The sequence below is a fragment of the Marmota marmota genome, unplaced genomic scaffold, assembly GCF_001458135.2.
Source record: "Marmota marmota marmota unplaced genomic scaffold, marMar, whole genome shotgun sequence".
NCBI classification, from domain to species: Eukaryota; Metazoa; Chordata; class Mammalia; order Rodentia; family Sciuridae; genus Marmota; species Marmota marmota.
Genome location: NW_025999932.1, coordinates 5,286,127 through 5,301,411, shown reverse-complemented (window position 1 = coordinate 5,301,411; position 15,285 = coordinate 5,286,127). Strand labels below are relative to the sequence as shown.

Sequence of the window (15,285 nt, the reverse complement as noted above, 5' to 3'; positions counted from 1 at the left end):
ACAGGAAGTTTCTCTACCTGCAAATCACCAAGACTTGCACATGAATATACATTCTGTACTGCGGAGAGTTGATTTTATTTTCATTTCCAAATTATACCATTAGAGTGTGGTCAAGCATCTTGTAATGACATTTTAGTCAATAACGGGACCAGATATATGACAGTGGTCCCATCAGATTTCTGTCACCTAGTGACACTGCAGCACCTTGTGTGTAAACATGCAACAATGCTCAGGTGACAGAACCGCCTAGTGATTCTATGAGGCAATGCAGGGCTGCACGTGATCACTTTAAGTAAATGGACGATCTCAGTGGAAAACATTTTACACATGTGTAAAATGTGTGGCATGCTCTCCAGATTATTTTGCTGACTACGCAGAGACTAACATATGCAGATGGTCACATGTGGGGCCTCCACCTGGGCTGCTGTTGGCTGCGGATGCAGAGCTAAAGAGACTCTTAGGTTTCTGTGTTTTTCAAAGTTCTCTGCAATAAACTCTCCAAGCTTTTGTATGCAGATTGGAACATTACTTTTTAAGGTATAACTTCAAACACCAAACAGTACTATCTTCTTGAACTAGCTTTCATAACTGATTTTTAAAAGACTAAAATATTGTCTAAAATATTGACGGCTTGGAGACATTTTAACTTTTTGATGCAATTTCTTATAAAAAAAATAAATGAAGTTATCATAGTCTCAACCATGGCCTACACAATTAGTTTACAAGTCCACAAAAGCTGGAATAACAAACCTGTTTTTTCCAACAAATGAAGAATAAGGGATAGAAGCAATTTATGCTTAATCACTGAGCGCCACAAATCTGGATATTGGCTTCTATTTCAAGGAGCCCGAATCCTTCCTAATTTTACAAACAGGTTCACCCTAGCAGTTAGCAAACCTGAAACCATATCTTAGCTTTATTCCCAAGCCCCTGTTCTGCATTAAGTATGCTGTGAATTTACCACATTTTGGAAAAATGTACTTTTTCCTTACAAATGCTTTCATTTTTGCTTTAAATAAATGTCAAAGACTACCAGGAAGAAGGAAAACCAGAGTGTGAATTGGTTCGTCTGAAATCTGAACAAGGACATGTCCTTCAATCTAGCTGTGGTTGGTGGGTCCTTCTAGTCAGTCCCACTCGGGTGGCATGATGCTCAAGAGATGCCCTGCCCCTGATGCTCAACTGTGCCCAGCACTTCTGGCCTTCTGCATCTATCTGGGGCTAGAATAGCTTAACACAAAAGACCCGGGTTCCTTTCCTGATTGCTCTGTGCACCAGGGAACACAAATACTCTCAAGGAATGGCGTTGCACGTGAATTTGATGGCACGTCATAAACAGGTGGAATCTTCGGTGTTGCGTTTCTTTCATTTACTACTAGAGTGCTGTCACAGCTTATTAAGATTTTCTAGAAATGCCCCAAACAGAGTTCTGTTGTAAGATGAATCAGTGAAAGTGGGGCCCAAGGAAGACCTAGGTAGCATCTTCCGTAGGAAATCCCGGGGAAACATTTCCCTTCTTTTGTGGAAAGCACTTTACTGCCCCCTTTTGCACTTTAACTTCAGAACAAATTTCCACACAGACTTCTCCTGAAACCAGAGCAGCCATGGGGTGTAGCTACTGGGTGTCAGGTTCACACAGACCCGGGTTACCAGACACCACTGCTCAGAGTAACAAGTAATTACCTTGAAACTTCAGGCGAGCACACCACTGTCTTCTCAGTGGCTTTGACCTCCAAGAAGTAAGGCAGTAATGGAGGCTTTAGTCAACACTTTCTGCTTTAATTCAAGTGGGTATGTGTTGGAACAATTGCCTGTTTTCACAGGTGCCCCTTTTTTCACAGTTTTCTAAAACAAATATCATCTGCAACATGAACCTGATTTAGTCAAGGACAAGGGAAGGGGCCCCAGAGCAGCCTATACAATTGGGGACATTAAAGTGTTATAAAGGGGAGAGCAGGAGTGGGGTGTACATTTCAGACTTCACACCAACCACAAGCAAAACCTTTTCAAGAAAAGAAAGATGAGAAGCCCAGAAATTCAATTGCCTGGTGAGCCCACAGGCACACAACCAGTTCAGCCACTCTCCCAGGTGAGGCACACCCGGCCTCCTCATCCACCACGCACTTGGGAAAAAGGAATTAAACTAGCGTCCAAAGGTAAGTTTTACTTATCAGAATCTAATTTGCAGTGACAGAGCTGGAGGGCCCACTTCTTGGCCCAGTGACCTCAACTTGCATCTGACAGGGTCTGCGTGTGCCGTGGTGGGCACTTTTATTTAAACTTATCCATTTCCTCTGTCAGTCTACAGTTACCAACGACTCCAAATAATATTAAATTTCACAGCTCACAGTGCTGCACAATTGAATGAAAACTGACTCCTTTAGATGTTAATCTTGTTTTTTATTTATGACATAATGCTCAAAACACTGGTGGCTAAAGTAAATTTTGTTTTAAAATGCTCGAAGACAATATTCTTATGGTTTAAACCATTTTTCAGGAAAGTAACACAAGCATTTACTGCATTTTTATCCTTGCTGTGATTTTCACTGTCATAAAAACCTCCAATTCACAGAGGGGAACGCCTATTGCAAGCTGAACCTGAGAATATATGCATTAATCACCTGCAAGTCATATTTCAAGTGTGTGATGCATAGATAGACGTCTCTTCACAAGTTCAGAGGCTAGTCAAATTTCTGCCCTGAAGTTAAAAATAAAAATCAACAACTGATCTCAAATCAAAACCAAGTTTTATTTGTGTAGTTAACTAAAAACTACACCCAACTTAAAAAAAAAAAAAAATCACTTAAGAGCTCTATAGCTAGAGCAGGCAAAATGTGGGGGTTTCAGAGTGACGCTGGGACACTGGGAGATGAGGTGGGGAAGTGGGAGTGGAGTGACCTCTGAAGCAACCCTGTCCTGCTGGCTTCTCCACCACGTGGCTGCATGATTGAAACTAGGATTTCATAACTCAAGAGACACTGCAGGCTTCTTTCCCAGCCATAATTTGTTTGCACCTGTATGGTCTTGTTCCCAGCCGGGCTTTTAGCAAGAGGCCATAAAGGAAGGTGGAACCTGTGTTATTTATAGGTGAGGCGCCAGAGAGGAAAATGGCTCTCATCACGAAAGAAACTCAAAGGGCACTTCCAGCTGGCTGGCTGTTGTTTCAGACACAAGTGCTCAGGTCTGTCTGCTCATGTACCTGGGTGGGAGAAAGTCAAAGGTGAAAGCCACACGTGAATCAGATGGGCAATGGTGGGGTGCGGGGTGAAGGTGAGCGGCATCACACGCAGCCTGGGCTGCTGCACCTTTTCTCCCAGCCCTGTCCCAACATCCCCACCACCTTGATTTTTTTGTTCTTGAAATTCTAATAATTTTGTTAGGTAGAAAAAAATTCACTCATGCCTTACTAAGATGAGACCTCTCCCTTTGGGAAGAAGGGTTCCTGCTGCCTCCCATTGACAGAATCCCCTCACCCCCAAAAAAGACTGGGTGCTCAGGAGGTGCCTGTGCAGTTAAACAATGAATGAATGACTCAGATAAAGTGCAGGTCAAGTGCTCCCAGGTCTCTCTCTCATGGTGAGGAGGGACTCTCCTTGCAATCACAATAAGCCCAACAACACAGTTTGTAAGGTTGTGGGCAACTGCTTTACAGCCACTAAATGGCCGCCTCCCAGACACTTCCTCCTTCCCGGGCTCCAGGATGGGTCAGGTACAGGTTGGTTGTGGGTGTGCGACAGGAGACACCTTCGTGCATCTCTCGTTCTTTGTCACAGCCCGTGGGGCAGGGGAAGAAGGAAGCAAAGAGAAAGCGGGTGCAGAACTGTTCACCTCAGGCAGGAGTGAAGCTGGACTGGTCACCAAAACTAGGCACCTTAGAAACGAAGGGCGCTCCTCTGTGTCCACTGCAGCTCTGAGCACCATAGTTTATGTTCCTGCTCAGTCACCACAAACAGCCTGGAGTTACTTTAACCAAAATATAAATGCACTTCAGAGTTAAATACTGTGAGTTATTTAAAGAGTCTGCTACAAACTGAACTAAACAGAAGTAAATTGGACAAGGAGAAGGTAAGAGGATCCAGCAGGCCCTAAGTTCTAAAGGAAGTGACGCTGTGGTCCCCAGAGACCTCTGGTCACTGCGGGGTCTTGCAGGCAAGCAGATGAGGAGTGGGGCGAAAGTGCAAACCCAGAGGCACCACTCTGAAGTCAAGAGAACCCCAGGCCCACCGGTATTCACCGCCTGGCTTCCTTAAACAAACTGCTCCAAACTTGCAGAACATCAAAAGCCAGATGGGCCGCACTGAATGAATCCACAGGCAAGAAGCCAGATTCCCAGTTTGCTGTAGAAATAGGCCTCGACTTGATTCGAGTCTTCTCAGCTCCGACAAGCTGGAAGCTGGCACAGATCCCAAAATCCAAAATAAAATGGCATTTAATTGTGACTAGACTCTAAAAAAGATGTCATACTATCTCCTTAGCTTGATACACACACTCAGCATCTAACCCAACACAACTCTCCTCAAAAATCTGACCTCTTTTTCTCCCAGCAAGAATTGATCAATTATTTAAATTTTTAAGAGGAAAATGTTAAAAGTCAAAGGAATAATACTGAATAAATGCATTGGTATCATACTCTGTAAAAACTGCCTCGTCACCCTTTAAATGAGCTGATGATTATTCTGCTTCCAGTGGTGTGACTCGTTATATCAAAGATTCAAAGGAGCCATTCAGAGTTACAAGTCCAGCATGAGAAAGGGACTCCAAGTCAACATGGACAACGAAGAGTCACATCCAACACTTCCTCTTCGCCAACCTGCACATACACTGCTTTGAGCAAATGCATGTTCAGTTGCCCAAACTAACGAGGTGAGGCAGGGGATTGAGAGGAGGGATCCGGGCACCAGAGGACCTGGTTCCAAGCCACTTCTCAGCTACACATGACTTTGGCCTCAGTTTCCACTCTGGTATAAAAGGGATAAGAACACTTCCCTCAGGTGGTGTGCTCTGAAGGGTTAACGAGTGTGTGTCCAGCAGCTGGAATAGAGCTGGCCCCTATGAGCGCTGTGTACCACTGAGATGGACAACCACGTCGTCATGAGAAATATCATAGTATTAATGCAAAAAATGCTACCCATGCCCTTCGCAGCCTCACTCAACGACCCAATCTCCTACTGCACCCTTTCCTAGAGGATACAAAACAGATCGGGACAAAGCCGCCATTGTGAGTGCATAGCTGAACAGCAGAACAAATGTCCAGAGTCCTAAACGTTCTAAACAGCACAGAGGTCATGGAAGCAGGAGTGCTCAACTTAGTAGGAGACAGGAAATAAAAGGAGCAGGACACCTTCAAGTAGAAGGGGGAGAGTAAACAAAATACCATATGACATCAGACAGTTTGCAAGGTGGAAGTCCTATTTTTTCTTTGGCGTGAGAAAGGCAAACTGAACTATAGATAGGCACACAGTAGATTTTCAATTAATTTTTAATAATAGCTGACATTTACTACTGGTTCATTGTTCCAAGCACAGCACTAGACTCTTTAAACACATTTCATTTTACCACAATCTTAGTACTCTTTATTCAGTTCTATTACATTATTGTTCCTATTTGGGGGATGGGGCAACTAAGCAACATGGGGGTCCTTCTACCAAGTTACACAGCTCCTGGGCTGCTCACCTGGGACTGTCTGGTTCACAGAGGTGAATTCCCAACAGATGCTCTTCACCAGGCTAACACACCCCTCTGTCCTTGCTAAAATGAAGTGCCTAACCTGGCCAGGATCACCTTGTTCTGAAAAGCAGTGTACACTGAAGTCCTCACATTCCAGAGGTAGCTGAAATCAGTGGGCTAGCCATCCCACAGGGACTATTTGTTCTATCTGTGGGATTTGCCTTTTGTGCTATGGCCAGACGAATGAGATAATGGGGCATGTTTTCAGATGGACACTTGACAGATACGCACTGCCCTGTGCTGAAGCAGTGCTACCTCTCTGAGGCTTGCTTACTGTCCTCCATTTCAGCAGGCTACTGCAACTTTACTTGGAGTTGCCCTGTCTTTCAAGACTCAAGTGTCTCCTCCCCTGGGCTGCTGCCTTGTCCCCTACTCCAGGGTGGCCACCTTCTCTTCTTCCTGTGAACTCCCTGAACACGATGAGGTCATGGCACCCTAATGTGGAATGTGCCTGTGTCTACCTGGATTTCTCTCAGGTTCTTCACCTGAGAATCAATGAACTCTCCTCCATCAATGGTCTAGATCCTTCATGCCTCCTAATGCAAGAAAGGGACCACAGAGCAGCAAGTCAGAGAACACAGATTCCCTCAGAGATCCTCAAAAAGGCTTTCAAGTTAGGATAACTCAACGTTGAGTCTTTTTCCCTGAAGGACTGACGGAGGGCGATGCTTCTCCAAGTACAGTCTAGAGCAGCAGCCACTGCATCCCTGGGAGCTTGCTAGAAATATCAATTTCCCAGTCCCACCTTGGACCTCAGGGATGAAGACCTCCGGGGGCATCACCTGTGCAGGTGATTCTAGGGCCCTGAAGCCCAGGCGGGGTCTGGAAGGTAGATCTCTAGTAGTAGCTAGACAAGCTGAGCAGCCATCCATACAAGACTGGGCTGTGTCTGTCCAGCCCATGAATGCTTCCTGGATGGAAATGCTGGCTGAGTAGGGGACTGTTGAAATGAAGCCATGTCCGTCCCTGACTTTTCACCCAGGAAGGGTGGAAGAGAGTCTGCATTAGGAACAGGGACCTGCGGTGTATACTGTTCTTCCTGTACCCGAGGTACTTAAAAGAAATCACTTTTGATCTACACCATGAAGGAAGGGAGAGAACACATCTAGGAGAAACCTTGAATTTTGCTGCGTAGTCCTAATGATGATCTGTTTTCCCAGGGGGGAGGTTCAAAACCTAAGAGTTTGTTTTAGTCTAAAGTGTACCCAGAATATAGCTCTGAAAATTAAGTAAAAAGGGACGTTTTCCCACTTCTTCTGTAGTCAGAGACATTCTGAGGTGGTCAAGAACATGGCCTGCCCAGCTGCAATCACTCATTAGGTGATTGTGATTCAGCTTAAACAAGCTTAAGTGGTGACCGTGAGTAAGGACTGAAATGCAGAAGCATCTTTTTCAGGTGGTACAAGTACACTGGCTCAGGTTCCTCAGCTATGAGGAGCAGCTGGAAGAGGTCATTTGAAAGACATAGACTTTGAAAGTCAGAAATTCTGTGATATGCTCATAGAGAGGTGCCCTGCAGGGAAGAGCAGGCCAGTAGACAGGCAATAGCAAGCCGCCCCCAACACATACACCCGCCAAGCAAGGTGAGGCCTCAGACCCACCTATAATCCCTCACTGCCCCACAAAACACTGACCCTAGAGCCTCAAAAATCTATGTAGTTCTCATACTTATTCTGGGGTGATACAGGAGTGGTCTGCATGAAAAGCACAGATCAATACCTTAGTGGCAAACAGGGACTTCAGTAGACAGTATTGGAAGAGTCATACAAATAATGTAATTAAAATTGTATGCAACTGAATTTAAAAGGAGAAAACAAAGTCGATTGTTTAATGGCTCTATATAGAGTCTACTTTTCGTCCCAAAGCAAAGGATGTTTTCCAACTGTGGCGGAACACCAGTGGCTCATTCTCAGAATTCTGCACATGCCCCCGTGGAGTGGTTTTAACACTTGTGCACGCGTGCCTTACAGAGGGGAAAGTGAGAACTATCCGTACTTCGCTACTACCCATTCGCTCTTCGTATTTTGTTCAGAGAATTACTCAAGGAAGAAACAACTTGGCTTTTGTTTGTAACAGAGCTTTTTCCTTGTATTTCTTGAAATTATTATTTGAACTCAGCACGTATGCACTCACCGCAGAATGCTCTGGCCTAGAATTACGTATCTGAACTTATACGTGGAAAGGAAAATATCTGAATAGCTTAGAGTCACTGCTGAGTCTCTGCTGGAGCCACACAGCCAGGCTCCCCTGGCCATCGGCCTGCAGGGAAACAGGCACACCTGCTCACCCACTTTCTCTCATGGGCTAGACCCAGCACCCTCACACATCATACTTGAGAAATATGTTCACAAGGCACGGCACAGAGCTGACTGTGGACGGCAGTTAGTAAACAAATGGCAGCGCTTTCCTGCATCGTTTCTTTAATCACTTTAACCCTCTGTGTAATAGAAAGCTGGAGGCCAGGGCAATTCAGCCTCTCCTTTTGTCATTTGCCTGCCATAAATATGCACCAGCCTGCATCTGAAAAGCTGAAGGCGGCTGCAAGCTTGCTGGACATTTATCATGCTCTGTTCCCTGCTAACAAGCAAATACTTTAGTTGAATGGGCCATTAGCAATCATTGTCAAATGGAGAATGCAAGGTGCTAGGATGTGACCAGCTTGTAAATTAGGGGGTGTCCCTTCTCTTTGATGAATCTAGACAAATGAGATGGACCTTTTGATATAGATTACTGAATTAAGTTAGAAAGGAAGGTAAAGTAGGTACTGGGTATAGGAGATCTGTGCGCAAGCATTTAAAAATGTTTTTAGTCTATGAAAGCTACTTAGTAATAACTATAGTAATTCTCATAGTGATGAGAAGACAGCAGCAAATGCACCGTCTCTGTATCCGCACATATAAAGTCAAGTCAGCAGTCTGAGAACTAGGAACAAAGTTAACTAAATGGGTCTAAATAGAATATTTAGGATTTAGAGACAGTCTTTATCAGACACCCACAGAAGCAAAAGTCTAGAAGGCCTCAGGCTGCTGTAAATAAACAGCCCTTTGTAAAAACACACCCCAGATCCACTCCACCAAGACAGTCAGACCTGGGGGTGGCAGTCTGCAGTACTTCCAAAGTCTTAGAGTTCCTGAAGAGATGCTGACAACTTTTCTCTAATGCCAAATGGGAGGCAATAAAGCCAATATTTCCTTTCTGGCTTGACCCAACCGTGGATGTCACTCTGCATGTAACACAATCATGGAACCCATGGTTTGTCTTGTTTAAAGACTAAAGTGGCAGTGTGGCAGCAAAGACAAAAAGCCCAGCCCACTTGCCAAGCTGCTCAGGACAGAGGGGGAAAAGAGTCAAGAGTGCAGAGAGTTTTGTTTTTAACTTAAAAGCTGGGCAACACTGTCCTTTTTATAATAGTGTAACTTACACCAAGGACCATATCCCATCCAGCTCAAAAGTGACAATACACATTTTCTAGATAGAGTTCACAGTTTTTGACATCTGAGATGTATTAATTTGAATTTAAACTAAATCCCTACTTTAAAAGATGGCTCGGCCGTTTCTTTACCAGGGTGCAGAGAGACAAACTCCCAGACGCGCTGCTGGGAGAAAGAGGGGCCAAGGGCCGTGTTGACGTGTGCCTCTCTGAGAGATGGCAGCATCAAAAGGCCTCTGTTTTCTTTTCAGATAACCCAGCCCTACCTATCCTTCCTGGTCTCCACTGCTGCCCAGCAGGGCCCTGCCTGAAGCCCCAATAGATGAAGGCGAGGACCAACTGCGAAGTGCGGCTAATCCTTCAGGATGGCTGGGCTGCCAGGCCAGGAGTTAAGAAGGAAAATCTTCCAGGCCCTAACGACTGCAGTGATCTGAAGTTTTAATCAGCCCCAATCTCAATCTATTTAAAAAGGCAGTCAATGAAACCTACCTTGGCCATATTATCCTCCACCAATGAGCAAGAACTGAGCAGCTTTTCTTTGCGGCTCCAGCCACCCCAGACCACAAGCGGAGCTTTCATAGTTTGTAATCCCAGTTTCCAAGTCTGTGTGGCTCTCACATAATACCCAACAGCCCGAGCAAGGGCCTGCGCTCTGCACCCTTTCAGAGACGTGTCATTTCTAACATCAAGCTCATCTATATGTTGCCATGGCTTTCCCTTTATCTGCCTTTACATCTCATGAACTGCATGGATTTACCACATTATTTTTATCTGAAAGACAGAAAATGGTGGTTTTATTGCCATACAATCAGATTACTGCTGCTAGTTTCTCTAGGCCTTTTTACCATACTTCAATCAAAAGGGATCAGTTTCTTTATGCTCTGCCCTTGATTTACATTACATCTGTAAAGACCTAGTCTGGGTTGTAATCCCCTTATTAACTATGACCAGGGTTGATTTGCCTAAAAATAAAAGCAAATTGTGTCAGACCCTTTCACTTTGTTTTTGATTCGGAACTACAAAATGGATTACTAAAGAAATCTTCAGAGTTCACACGGCTGGGACAGTGCTGAATTTAAAATGAGAATTAAACAAGTTAAACAGGGGAGCCATGTCAACGGCTTCCATTTTCCATCATGGGAGAAGGGCTGAATTGCTGATGTCTTTGTATTCTTTGGCTTTATAGAGACAATGAAGCCACAGGAGTTTTTCCAAGCTGTTCGGAACATGTCCCATTTGCTATCCTTCCTTCTTTGCTGTTCTTATTTCTCCCCCAGCTCCATTCTAATTCCCCCCTTGAAGGGAAGGGGGGCAGCTCTTCCCTGAAAGAGCTAATTCCTGACTAGAAGCTTATAGTTCTATGGGTCCTGCATATTTTAATCAAAATATTTTAAACAGTTGAACACTCCTCTTTAAGGCTCTCCTCCACCACACAAAGGGTGAGCTCATAAGCAAATCTATGTAGATGTATAATAAGTGACCTGAAAAACAGGTTCTTTATGTCAGCAGCAAAAGAAGGCAGAGATTAGGCAAGACATGAGGGCATTTTAATCATCTTTCCTACAAGAGCACTTCTTTTTGTCCAATTTGCAATTAAATGTTTTAAGAGAAAAAAAATTCTATAAAATGTTAAAGAAAATCTTTCCTAAGAAATGTTTTCATTGGGGTCTACCATCTGTGTTTCCTTCTCTCTGCCACTCCCATTGCTGTGACGCACCACCACAGTCACATTAGGTGGGCTCACTGTGAAATGTAGCTCCCAGTTAGGTGTCATATGAAGTTCTGGAAGTGACCTGAAATATTCAGTGCAAGACAAGATGGCAAGGTTTAGTTGCACCATTGACAACGTCCCTCTGAAGGCAGTTATGCTGCTGATCCACCAGGCAGGGGGGTTAGCTCAGTAAATGCACACACAGGAGGTTTGGGGTAGTTAATATAAATATACAATTGCTCTTCCGCTGCTGACTCTACTGGCAAACCAAGCATTCCAACATGTAGTTTTTGGATGTCTCCAGGTGATGGCTAATTCACCTGAACTCACACTTTATTTAGCTCAAGGGTCAGAAACGTTAAGGAATGTTGGCGTCATTTGCATTTCTTTGCATCAGTAGGACAAGTGTCAACAGCTATGCTTTTGTGAAAGGTTTAGAACCAAGTACTTAACAAACCATCTTAACCTCCAGCTTCTGTTTCAGAGGCTGGAAGCTGTAATTGTTGAGGTTAAAAAGTGCAGTCCCGAGACACATGATTCCCAAATAAATTCTCCTCTGAATAGAAGGCTACCAACCATGTTGGAAGATATCGCTTTAGCTCTGTCTTTGTGCTCGGCCTGGCTCAGTTGTCCTGTGAAACAACGACAGTCCATTACCTACAGTTTATCATCCTGACAAAACGTGAGGAATGTGGATGTGAAAGCACTCACAATTCCACCCCTGGTGCTTTGTGCTTTTTTCTCTCTATATTAAAACCCGACAAGATTAACCCACACGCAAACTGTGGAGCATAGTTCAAGGAGCTATTCAATCAGTGCTGAATGTGCATTTGTTTACCTACAAAAATAAGAATTTCAGACACAATGGAAGGCAGGCTGGCGTATATATGTTATTGAATGGGCTGTTTAAACAGCACAATCCATTGTAGTTTATTTTATCAATCTGGCAGCTCTGTATTTATTCGGAGCCTGACTAGGGTGAGGCCCGTGTATTATAGGTTATCTGGATATTATCCAGCCATTCTTTTGTATCAAGTCAATCAATATCAGGAATTCAGCATTATGTAAAAGGAAAATTAATGAGAAAAGCAAATGCTTTATTAAGTAACTAGTTTGTGATGCATAGGGAATAGCAACTCTAGACATAATAAATTAATCTTCTACTGAAATTTGCAACAATGTAATTCATTCTAGAATACCATATCAGTATAGATTTGCTCACCATAAAGTGAAATTGATTTTTTAAAAACCAACTATTTTATTTTAGCAAAAAGAAAAAAAAGTCCCACTGAAATATTAATTAGAAATGGAAGCTAGGTTTTGCTGTTCTCCCCATTTAAAAAAAAAAAAAAAAAAAAAAGTTGAAAGGATCTAAATGTTACCAGAACCTATTGATGCCATGTGAATAATCTAACAGGCAGCCACTAATGTTTCAGTACACAGAACTTCTTTTGATTATTACAGAAACTCTCAGGATGGAAGCAGAGACAATGCTATTAAAGTAGTTATGGAGAGGCTGAATTTGCAAAGGGTTTTCTGGACCTGTATGCAAACGGCTGTTGTCTGCTCCCTGAGTGTACCACCTGCTAAAAAACTGACCTCCAAATGAAACAAATCTAATTGCTGATGGTTGCTTCGTTACAAATGAATTGTTTCACAGTTCAGATACAGTGATGTGAAACTTGGATGCCTTTGAATACCTTGTGCTACATTATATTTACTGCTTGAAACTTTTCCCTGGAAATAAAAATGCAACTTCTCCAAGTGAAGCAAGTCCCTGGCACCATGGTGAGTTTATACAGCCTCAAACTCAAGAATGGCTCTTTCATATTGTCCCCCAGGAAGATATCTTTCTGGTCTTTCAAGCTAGCATTCAGTTGCATACTTTCCAAAAGTAGATCTTTTTCAGAGAAACCTTATCCAGTCCTCCAGGCAAGCCATTATCCAGGGATTTAGAAAGAAATCTCACTTCGGAGGACTGGGAGCAATCACACCCACGCAGCAGCAGCAGCAGCAGCAGCAGCAGCTCAGGGAGGTGGCTTCTCCAAAACGCAGGCCCCTAGCAGGTCTCCCAGTCTGTGGCCACAGCTTGGAAAAATAGACTTAAAGCTCAGGCCGGGGACTGAATGAATATCAGTCACCTTCCTCCTCCAACGTATTGAGAAAATATTACCATTTCAACCTTGGGTGGGAATAATCCTTGTCCCCCGCTCAGTAGGCATTTCTAATCCTTCTCCCAGAGACACACAAACTATTGGTTAATAATAACACAAAGATACTGAGAGCTGACCGCTGAAGGAGTTAAGTGTAATTTTTTCAACTCGACTTAAATATATTAAATGCGGATAGAAAGACAGAAAGAAAAAGAATCAGCCCCAAAGAGAGCCCTGAGTGAAAGTGGAAAGTGGAGCGGAGCAGCGGCCTGGGGGAGGGGCGCGGCCGACCCCCGAGCATTCGGCATGGAAGAGTGACCTCTGTAGGCGCAGAGCGAGCAGGGCCGGGCCGCGCCCGGACTCGGGCCGCTACTGCACGCAGGTCCCAGCCAGGCGCCTTCCGGCACCACCTGGTGCCTCAGGATTCGTTCTCCTGGTAAAGATGCCACCGCCAGTACAGCAAATGTCATATCTTACTTTAAAAAATTAAAACCAAAACTATACAAGGTCAGACTACATGGAAGGAGGCTGCATTAAGCAACTTTTAAATATGAGCAGTGTTTGAAAGTACCATCCATTGAACAGCGGGCAAGAAGTTTCTGTTTAAAGCTAGTTATAAATGTAATGTTTTGCCCATTTAGTGGGAGCATTTGTAGCTAACATGTTGGCAATTCGAAATTCATCTTTTCAAAGAGAGAGGATACATTTCTTTAATAAAGACGTAATTTATAAATCAATCTCCTTTCTCTTTACTCCTAATTCCATGCACCACTTGCACAACTTCAAATACGCCATTGATTGTGCTTCTGATTTCAAATATTTTCTCCAGAAACTCGGCAATGCCTCCATACTTTCCCCAAGTTTCCCAGGGCTAAAATTCCAAGATTCTATAAAACACTTTTTGGCTTTGATTCGAAATATATCCTGAGAATGAGGTGATATGCAGCACCGAATGCACAGATGACTGCGAGTGTAGTCACATACATATATGGAGGGAATGCATTTTCTAAATTCTGAATATACCCTGATAGCTCAAACTGAAAGTTACACTCCACAGGCCTGATTTTCTCTAGGCTGTGTTTGATAAAAGCCAACTCTGATCCAAAGAATCCTATTTCGACCCAGGGCCTCTAAAGGCGAAGGCTTCTGGAGAAGTGTCGACTGGGCAGGGCCCTAAGCTTTTGCAGAAAATGCGAAATTAAGCCGGCTACTGGGACCTCGCAGAGTTCTGGGCCATCGGTATATATAAACGAAGGGAGAAGCTGACGTGCGGAGGGCCCTCTGGGACAAATCTAAGGCCCCTCTCCTCAGGCGGAAAAGAGAGGGCTCGCTGCCTGAGTTCTCCTGCCGAGCCAGAGAACTCCCCGCCGCACCCTCGGGCTGCTAGTGGGGAGCCGAGGCACGCGGGCTCCTGGACGCTGCGGGAAGCTCAGCAACCCCGTGTTCCCTCTCCAAGGCTGTACTCCTCTGCCCCAGACTCACAGGCCCCTTTGCCCGCCAGCCCGCGGCGCCCGGGCCCGCAGCGCCAGCGCTCCTTGCAAGCGCAGCATCTCCGCCGGTCTCCGGAGCCCGCCAGTCGCAGCGCGTTGGTCTGCCCTGTTTGTGGACACTTCCTTCGTCCTCGAAAAGAAGTGAGTCAGGTATCGCCATCCGACACCTTCCCGGACGTGCCACCTGAGCCGCCAGGGGCTTTTAGCACCCTGAAGCGTTTAGGAGAGGAAAAGAGCGAGAATGCGCCTTTTGGAGACGGCGCTCGGGCTGAAAAGCACAGCTAGTCTCCACCTAGTGAAATGTGGCAGGGTGGGTGTGGGGAACAGGAGACCCGGGTTCCAGATACAAGCTCCGAGGCTCAGTGGGCCCACCCCTCCTCCCGCCGGGAGGGCGCAGCGGACCCCGGGAAGGGAATCGAGGGGGATCGCGGACGCCACTTACTTGGAGTTCGAGGAATTCCAATAGATAGGCTCTAAAACTATCGATCTGGAAATTGCAGTTCTGCATAAAACCATCAAAACTCCCCAGCAGTACTTCCACACGGAGTCCCTTCTCACGGCCATGGCCAAGCCGCTCCCAGCTCCGCGCACTCCTGACGCGAAGAGACTGGATTCGGGGCGGGATCCCCAATTTTCCGGGGTAGACGAGAAGGAAGACCACAAGCGCCTGGAGGCAGCTCCGGGGTGCGCCGAGCAGCTCCAACAGTCGCCGAGGCCAGATGCGTTTGCCCTCCGAGGCCCTCAGGGCGCGGGCTGGGATCGCTCGCGCGGGGC

The 15,285-nt window shown here is 45.1% G+C and overlaps 1 protein-coding gene across 2 annotated transcripts in view; it reads right to left on the bottom strand.

Annotated features, from left to right (window-relative positions):
• The window catches only part of Efnb2 (ephrin B2), a 42,891-nt gene extending 27,606 nt beyond the window's left edge, over positions 1–15,285 (bottom strand). The window contains exon 1 of one of the 2 annotated variants that reach the window (XM_015484092.2): positions 14,954–15,285. In XM_015484092.2, coding sequence (XP_015339578.1) covers positions 14,954–15,075 — 122 coding nt within the window. In that variant the 5' untranslated portion in view covers positions 15,076–15,285. The remainder of the gene's footprint in view (positions 1–14,953) is intronic. The other variant, XM_048800646.1, reaches the window with a different exon arrangement.